Here is an 8,991-nt window from a genome sequence, read left to right as displayed (position 1 = left end):
TCTCTTCTTCATCCTCCTCTTCTTTGTCCTCCTCTTCTTCATCCTCCTCTTCTTCGTCCTTCTCTTCTTCATCCTCCTCTTCTTCGTCCTTCTCTTCTTTGTCCTCCTCTTCTTCGTCCTTCTCTTCTTCATCCTCCTCTTCTTCATCCTCCTCTTCTTCGTCCTCCTCTTCTTTGTCCTTCTCTACTTCGTCCTTCTCTTCTTTGTCCTTCTCTTCTTCATCCTCCTCTTCTTCATCCTCCTCTTCTTCATCCTCCTCTTCTTTGTCCTTCTCTACTTCGTCCTTCTCTTCTTTGTCCTCCTCTTCTTCATCCTCCTCTACTTCGTCCTCTTCTTTGTCCTTCTCTTCTTCATCCTCCTCTACTTCGTCCTCTTCTTTGTCCTTCTCTTCTTCATCCTCCTCTTCTTCGTCCTTCTCTTCTTCATCCTCCTCTTCTTCATCCTTCTCTTCTTCGTCCTTCTCTACTTCATCCTCCTCTTCTTTGTCCTTCTCTACTTCGTCCTTCTCTTCTTTGTCCTTCTCTTCTTCGTCCTTCTCTTCTTTGTCCTTCTCTTCTTCCTCCTCCTCTTCTTCGTCCTTCTCTTCTTTGTCCTCCTCTTCTTTGTCCTCCTCTTCTTCATCCTCCTCTTCTTCGTCCTTCTCTTCTTTGTCCTTCTCTACTTCGTCCTCTTCTTTGTCCTCCTCTTCTTCTTCCTCTTCTTCGTCCTTCTCTTCTTCTTCCTCTTCTTCTTCCTCTTCTTCCTCCTCTTCTTCATCCTCCTCTTCTTCATCCTCCTCTTCTTCGTCCTCCTCTTCTTCATCCTCCTCTTCTTCGTCCTTCTCTTCTTTGTCCTTCTCTACTTCGTCCTCTTCTTCATCCTCCTCTTCTTTGTCCTCCTCTTCTTCCTCCTCTTCTTCATCCTCCTCTTCTTCGTACTCCATTTCTTCGTCCTCCTCTTCTTCGTACTCCATTTCTTCGTCCTCCTCTTCTTCGTCCTCTTCTTCCTCCTCTTCTCCATCCTCCTCTTCTATGTGCTCTTTGTCCTCCTCAAAGTAACACACACACACACACGCACACACACACACACACACACACACACACACACACACACACACTAATAAATGACACCTGTTTAACTTGTGAACATGATTGTGTGTGTGTGTGTGTGTGTGTGTGTGTCTCTGCAGGCCGAACAAAGCGGTCCCAGCTTCCAGACGATCTTCAACAACACGGAGCAAACCCTGAAGGTGAGTCCAGGAGAGTCTGATCCCTGAAGTCCTGGACCAGGAGACCACCTGCTGTGTTTCTGTGTCTCTTTGATATAAACCCCACTAAAGAGGCGTTTTACCTGATGGTGTTTCAGGTGGAGTTTGCCTCTCTGCACTTCCTCCTTCACACTAAAGCTCTGCTGTCGACCATCAACTTCCTGAACGCCGCCATGCCCCAAAAACCGAGCGCCAACCGAGACCAGGACGCCAAAAAACAAGTGGAGAAGAGCGAACAGGGCCGGACAGGTGAGTCCAGTCTGCTGACAGGTGTGACCATGTGTTCAGGCCTTACAGAGACCAACTGTGTGTGTGTGTGTGTGTGTGTGTGTGTGTGTGTGTGTGTGTGTGTACTGCAGTGTCTAAAGCAGCCAAAGATGGCGGCGTGTTCAGCTTCAAGCTGTTCGCCGTGCTGGGAAGTTTCCGCGTGGAGGTGTGTGACGATCGCTGCAGCATCGCCGACATCAGAGTCCAAGGTGAGAGCACGTTCACGCTCCTGATGACAGCAGGCGTTCGTCTCGGGCGCAGCTGTTGTGAAGTAAATAAAGAGTAAGAGAGAATGAGTGACGTCTCACTGTCGCCGCCCTGCAGGGATCGATGCGTCGGTGTTGGTGCAGGCGAAGGAGACGGAGGTGTTCGCCCGACTCAGAGACATCGTGGTCACGGACGTGAACCCCAAAACCGTGCACAGAAAGGTCTGCAGCAGAAAAACCTTCATTACACTCTCAGTCTGTTTCATGAACTGTACCACATGATGCTAACGTCATCCTCTTCTTCATCATCCTCCTATTCTTCTGCCTCTTCTTCTTTGTCCTCCTCTTCTTCATCCTCCTCTTCTTTGTTCTCTTCTTCTTTGTCCTCCTCTTCTTCTTCCTCTTCTTCCTCCTCTTCTTTGTCCTCCTCTTCTTTGTCCTTCTCTTCTTTGTCCTCCTCTTCTTTGTCCTCCTCTTCTTTGTCCTCCTGTTCTTCTTCCTCCTCTTCTTTGTCCTCCTCTTCTTTGTCCTCCTCTTCTTTGTCCTCCTCTTCTTTGTCCTCCTCTTCTTTGTCCTCCTGTTCTTCATCCTCCTCTTCTTGTCCTCCTCTTCTTCTTCCTCCTCTTCTTCGTCCTCCTTTTCTTTGTCCTCCTCTTCTTTGTCCTCCTCTTCTTCGTCCTCTTCTTCCTCCTCTTCTTCATCCTCCTCTTCTTTGTCCTTCTCTTCATCGTCATCCTCTTCTTTGTCCTCCTCTTCTTCCTCCTCTTCTTCTTCCTCCTCTTCTTCTTCCTCCTCTTCTATGTGCTCTTCGTCCTCCTCCTCTTCTTTGTCCTCCTCCTCCTCTTCTTCCTCCTCTTCTTCCTCCTCTTCTTCGTCCTCTTCTTCCTCCTCTTCTTCGTCGTCCTCCTCCTCTTCTTCCTCCTCTTCTACGTGCTCTTCTTCGTCCTCCTCTTTGTCCTCCTCCTCCTCTTCTTCCTCCTCTTCTTCGTCGTCCTCCTCCTCTTCTTCCTCCTCTTCTACGTGCTCTTCTTCGTCCTCCTCTTCGTCCTCCTCCTCCTCTTCTTCCTCCTCTTCTTCCTCCTCTTCTACGTGCTCTTCTTCGTCCTCCTCTTTGTCCTCCTCCTCTTCTTCCTCCTCTTCTTCGTCCTCCTCCTCCTCTTCTTCCTCCTCTTCTACGTGCTCTTCTTCTTCCTCCTCTTCGTCTTCCTCCTCTTCGTCCTCCTCCTCTTCGTCCTCCTCTTCTTCCTCCTCTTCTTCTTCCTCCTCTTCTTCCTCCTCTTCTTCTTCCTCCTCCTCTTCTTCTTCTTCCTCCTCCTCTTCGTCCTCCTCCTCCTCTTCTTCTTCGTCCTCCTCTTCCTCCTCCTCCTCTTCTTCATCCTCTTCTTCGTCCTCCTCCTCTTCTTCTTCTTCCTCCTCTTCTTCTTCCTCCTCTTCTTCGTCCTCCTCTTCGTCCTCCTCCTCCTCTTCTTCGTCCTCCTCTTCTTCGTCCTCCTCTTCTTCGTCCTCCTCTTCGTCCTCCTCCTCCTCTTCTTCGTCCTCTTCCTGCAGGCGGTCTCCATCGTGGGCGAGGAGGTGTTCAGCTTCAAGCTGTCCCTGTACACCGGAGCGACGGAGGGGGACGGATACAGCGACATGTCCAAGGTGGACGGGAAGGTCACCATGCGTCTGGGCTGCATCCAGATCGTCTACCTGCACAAGTTCCTCATGTCGCTGCTGGTCAGATATCTCATAAACACACTTTGTTCACTGAATGCATCCACAGAGTTCTCACAGTCGTACACACGTGTTGTGTTGCAGCCTGGTGTTAAACTTCCTGTTTTTATGAATGCATTTAAATCCACCGCAGAGTGTGAGGCAGCGACAGACGAAGACTCTGCCTGCGTGTAGAGGGACGAGGTTCATTTATGTGGAGTGAATGAAACAACTTTCAACTGAGGCTTTTAGAAAAGGAGGAAATGAACACATCAAATTAAAAACAGGACAGTCTCAGCTTTATTTTAAAGTATGATGCAGAAGTTTAAAAGAAATGAAGCCTCAGCCTCCATGAACGACAGCAGGGAGGCTGCAGGAGCTCAGGCGCAGCATCACTGAAACACAAACGAGCGCATTTCAATATAAAAACTATGAGTCCCTCTAGTTTTCTGTGTCCTTCTGAATTCATATTGAAGTTCAGGCTCACGGTTAGGCTAGTGGTTTAAGCGTGCACCCTATGCATGGATTCGGAAGTCCTTGTCCCAGTGGTCGCAGGTTGGACTTCCGGCCTGGACCCTCTGCTGAACCCCCTGCTCTTTACTGTCCCCAAAATATATCTTAAAAATATTAAAATTCAGGCTCAGAGTCACCCAGAACTAAGTCGACCGTCTGAGCGAGCATCTCTCCAACCTCCTGTCTAATATCAAGAGTCAAATCAAAACTCCAGACCTTTAATATCAGCTGTGAATGAAACAAAGAGGTCATAAAATAAACTCATGTATTTATTTATCACATTTTATTTAACCAGGAAAAACCACATTTTTAAAAGTGTGTCCTGGACGAGATCAGCAGCAGCACGTTCCAGCAAAGTTACAAGCAACACAGAATTCTAAAAGATGACAACATATCATGAATTTCAGAACAAAAGTCATCAGTCAAAGTATCTACAAGCTGATGCATCTTCCTCCAACGTCTTCAGTCTGCTTTTAAAAACCTTTAAAGAGACCAGCTCCCTCAGACCCAGGAGAGTCTGGGTCTGAGGGAGCTGGTCTCTTTAAAATCTAAATCTTTTTACTGATTTCAAGATGATCTCTGGGGACCGAAAGCAAACACAAGTGTTTTGACTGGGTCACAGAGCGGAGACTGAAGCTTCCAGTATTTTCTAAATGAATAAAATTGCATAAAATATATAAATATATATAAAAACATAAGACTTCATAACATATAGAAAACGTCTGTCAGCTGATTACTGTGTGTGTTTGTGTGTGTTTGTGTGTCTCTGTCTGTAGTTGTGTCTGTTGTGTCTCCTGTTGCATGTTCTTCTCTCCACAGCTTCCTGTCTCTCATGTCTCTGCTCTGTGTGATGTGTTTTGTTCTCTCAGGCTTCTTTTAGCTTTCGTTATACGTCTGCCGATGAGGTACAGCTCCCAGCATGCAGCTCTGATCTGCATCTTAACCCACTGCTTTAGCTTCACTCAGCGACTCCACCGCACCTTCTGTCCACCTTAGACGCCATCAGGTTGAGGAGCAATGGTTAGGTCATTGCTGCGTGCAGCTTGCAGCGTGCAGCATGCAGCAGCGTTCAACATGCAGCAGCGTGCTGCGGCGTGCAGCAGCGTGCAGCAGCGTGCAGCAGCGTGCAGCATGCAGCAGCATGCAGCAGCGTGCAGCAGCGTGCAGCAGCGTGCAGCAGCGTGCAGCAGCGTGCAGCAGCGTGCATTTGAGTTAGAGAGGGAGATTTCCGAAACAATAGGAACTCATGTTCTCACACTTCTCCTCCATCAGTGCTATGCTATCACTCAGCTGCCATCACTGACCCCGCCCCCTCACTGCCCCGCCCCCTCTGTCACATGACCTCTGCCTGTGTGACCTCACTTCCCTCCCTGATGATGGTTTGACGTTTGGTACTCGTTTCAGTGACCTTCATGAACGTTTGAACCTCTGACGTCTAAAGAGGTCTTAATAATATTTATGAAATCAGATAACGTTGTGAGTTTGAAAGTTTGAGGTTTGACCGTTCATCTGAAGGTTTTGAAACAGAGATGATCCGGGCAGTGAACGCCTCACATGACTTCCTCTCCCCCTGTGACGCCGTCGTCATCCTTTCTCGTCTCACCATCCTCTCCTCCTCCTCTCCTCCTCCTCCTCTCCTCCTCCTCTCCTCCTCCTCTCCTCCTCCTCCTCTCCTCCTCCTCTCCTCCTCCTCTCCTCCTCCTCTCCTCCTCTCCTCCTCCTCTCCTCCTCCTCTCCTCCTCCTCTCCTCCCGCAGATGTTCGTCGATAACTTCCAGACGGCGAAAGAAGCTCTGAGCGCCGCGACGGCTCAGGCGGCCGAGAAGGCGGCGTCCAGCGTCCGGGGCTTTGCTCAGAAGAGTTTCCGTCTGTCCATGGACATCAAGCTGAAGGCTCCGCTCATCATCATCCCTCAGTCGTCCACCTCTCATAACGCCATGGTGGTGGATCTGGGTCTGATCACGGTGGGGAACAGCTTCTCGCTGCGGCCGGCTGACGGGTTCTCTCTCCCCGCCGTGGTGGAGAAGATGGACGTGAAGCTGACGCAGCTGAAGCTCTCCAGGTAAACAAACCGCCTCGCTTCTTTCCTCTTCACCACCAAGTCAAGTCCACTTTATTTATAGAGCACATTTAAAAACAACCAGTGTTGGCCAAACTGCTTTACAAGATAAAAAGTACATGAAGACAACAATAAACAACATATCAGGATATTACTGAGAAGGCCAAAGAGAAGAGATGTGTCTTCAACAAAGATTTAAAACATTCATCAGTGGGGGGGCCGATCTTAATTGGAGTGGCAAGCCATTCCAGAGCTTTGGGGGCCGCTGCTGCAAAGGCTCGGTCCCCCCGGGTTTTAAGGCGACTTTGAGGCACATCCAGGAGCAGCTGCTTTGTTGACCTCAGTGCTCCAAGAAATGACGATGTTTCTTGATTTAACGTGTTTTAGAGCCACGCTGAAACAAGGCCCCTCTCAGCCCGACATCGAGATCCTCAAGCCGATCAACTTAGAGCTGCTCATCACCAGAAACCTGGCTGCGTCCTGGTTCACCAAGATCCCCGGAGTCCAGGTCCAGGGCGTCATCCGCTCCCTGAATGTAAGCTGCACGCGTCCTCAGTCCCGTACGTTGAGATGTTTTTAAAGGCGAGGCTTGAAACTGTTTCCTGTGTCGGTCAGATGAGTCTGGGCGAGGAAGACCTCGGCGTGCTGATGAAGATCCTGGTGGAGAACATCGGGGACGGGAGCTCGGAGCTCGGCGTGGACGGGAAGAAGAAGGTGGCCGAAGGTAAGTTCACTCTGAGAGGACGACGGGAACGAGATCCACGATACGCTGACGATACGTGTGTTTCCTCCTCAGGGAAGGCGGAGCTTGCTGAGCAGCAGGTGGAGCTGTTGCCTTCAGGGACGGGAGCTAACGGCGTTCAGGTCGCCACCAACGGAGATCTGAGTGAAAACACGATCAACGTGCTCCTCAACTTTGAGCTCAAAGAGGTACGAAGCGGAAACAAAGGAGAGTTCAGACTCTGAGAAGAAGAAATCTGTGTCCCTGTCTACAAACCCCCTGAAAAGTCAAAGACTCCATTCTGCCCCTGTTCTGATTTCTCCACCTTTCTGTAAATGTGTGCTGAAACCAGCCGTTTCAGTTTTCAGTGTTTTTCATACGTCACAACGCCATCCGGTCTGTAACAGGAAGTCAGAGCTCGGAGCTTGTTCAGCCCATAGACTGTATAAAATACAACTCAACCCCTCCTCCGTTTTTCATTCCCTGCACACATGTGTGCTAACAAGGAGCTTAGGAGGGAGGCATGCTAGTTGTAGGCTGTCTTAATAAACACAAAGGTCGCTTTGACTCCCCACGTCTGCAGATTTGAAGATCTAGTGGATGATTTTTAGTTATCATGGATAAGTGCTAGCGCTAGTTAGCATAGCTACACAGCTACATGTCGTAGTAGCTGTAGCTGTAGCTGTAGCTGTAGCTGTGTACCAAGACACACGTCGACATACTGACAAATAAAACAACAAGAAACACTAAATCTGTGACCAATCCTTCAGAAAGGTCCTGCTTCCTTTCTGGCAGAGGTCGGTTTTACTCCCCACGTCTGCAGATTTGAAGATCTAGTGGAGGATTTTTAGTTTGCATGGAAAAGTGCTAGCGCTAGTTAGCATAGCCACATAGCTACATGTTGGTAGCTGTGTACCAAGACACACGTCGACATACTGACAAATAAAACAACAAGAAACACTAAATCTGTGACCAATGGTTCAGAAAGGTCCTGCTGCAGGCGCCTCTCCGTCAGGATCAGATTCTGGATCAGATTCAGGGGGTTGAAGTAACGCGGGTCTGTGAGCAGCCGTGTATATTCAGCCAACATGTAAACATTAGATCAACGTGCTGGACAGCCGAGGGCACACCCACTTCCTGTGGGGGCGTGGTCAGAGAGAAAACAGAGTGTTTTGAGGAGGACTGAAGAAGAGGGTTTACAGGCAGGAATCTGATTTCAAAGTGTTTTTATGAGCATAAACTTTAAAGACATGTTTTGGGGACCTCTTAGACCAATATATGTTGATGAAAAAAGCGTGATATGTCACCTTTAAGTCACAAATCTTCAGTTTCAAATAAAACATTTCAACCTGTCGCAGCTCACAGGATCTTTCACATATGTGTACTTTGGCGCCCCCTGTGGACAAAGAACGTAGTCCCATTTAAGAGCTATGGTTCTCTAGATTTAGGAGTCTTTAAGTCTGTTTCTGAATCAGGTCGATCTGATCCAGTTTTTCGTGATTCTCTGATCTGGAACAGAAAAGTGGACTCAGTCTGATCCAGATTAAACCTTTCACAGAAACAGGTCCTGCAGGTTTCTCTATATCTGATCCCCGTTTCCTCCCCCAGGTGCTGCTGACCCTGAAGAAGCCCATTCAGCAGAAAGAGTCCCCTTTCCTGGTGTTCCACGTCGCTCAGCTCGGCATCGACACCAAAGTCAGAAAGTACGACATGTGCGCCTCGACGTACATCAAGAAGATCACGTTACGGTGCCAGGAGTTCAAAGGTCAGCGGCCTTCAGCGGCCTTCAGCGGATCATCGTGTTTACTGCCGTACCCTGAAGTCACCTGATCGTTTGTGTCCGTCTCGTTTCAGACTGTAACGGCGACCCGCTCTGTCTCATCAGCTCCTCCGTGGAAACCGGAGCCGAGCTGCTGAAAGTGCAGTACTTCAAGGTGACCTTCAGCAGGAACCCTGTAACCGCCTGAAACACACTGAAGTGCATTTGTAGCATGACGTGGCAGAGCAGGAGGAAACACACGAGGATCTGAAGTGACGTATCTTTAACTTGAACTTCCTGTTTCCTCAGGCGGACCGCTCGGGGCCGAACTTCTCCACGATCTACAAGAACACAGAGAAGATGATCAACGTGAGTTCCATCTGACTCGACATTTAATCCTCTCTATGAGCAGATTTCATCACCTCACAATCTCTAGGTCACCAGTCAGCGCTAAGATTTACTGACCTCCTTAAATGCATCAGAGTTGCTTTTGCTTTCTAGAAACCCGAAGCAGCATATTCCTCTGTTT

The 8,991-nt window shown here is 48.9% G+C and overlaps 1 protein-coding gene across 1 annotated transcript in view; it reads left to right on the top strand.

The window, feature by feature from the left end:
* LOC117809727 (vacuolar protein sorting-associated protein 13C-like) overlaps positions 1-8,991 on the top strand; it is a gene marked incomplete at both ends in the record, with an annotated part of 30,814 nt that overhangs the window by 16,968 nt on the left and 4,855 nt on the right. The window contains 12 exons of the mRNA XM_034679196.1: positions 1,169-1,228; positions 1,345-1,495; positions 1,606-1,722; positions 1,838-1,941; positions 3,268-3,435; positions 5,681-5,985; positions 6,370-6,517; positions 6,598-6,706; positions 6,779-6,912; positions 8,312-8,468; positions 8,558-8,637; positions 8,772-8,831. Coding sequence (XP_034535087.1) covers positions 1,169-1,228; positions 1,345-1,495; positions 1,606-1,722; positions 1,838-1,941; positions 3,268-3,435; positions 5,681-5,985; positions 6,370-6,517; positions 6,598-6,706; positions 6,779-6,912; positions 8,312-8,468; positions 8,558-8,637; positions 8,772-8,831 — 1,593 coding nt within the window. The remainder of the gene's footprint in view (positions 1-1,168; positions 1,229-1,344; positions 1,496-1,605; positions 1,723-1,837; positions 1,942-3,267; positions 3,436-5,680; positions 5,986-6,369; positions 6,518-6,597; positions 6,707-6,778; positions 6,913-8,311; positions 8,469-8,557; positions 8,638-8,771; positions 8,832-8,991) is intronic.

This window comes from Notolabrus celidotus, unplaced genomic scaffold (assembly GCF_009762535.1).
Source record: "Notolabrus celidotus isolate fNotCel1 unplaced genomic scaffold, fNotCel1.pri scaffold_382_arrow_ctg1, whole genome shotgun sequence".
NCBI classification, from domain to species: Eukaryota; Metazoa; Chordata; class Actinopteri; order Labriformes; family Labridae; genus Notolabrus; species Notolabrus celidotus.
The sequence above is the reverse complement of the archived record's forward strand: the minus strand, read 5'-3'. Positions and strand labels throughout refer to the sequence as shown.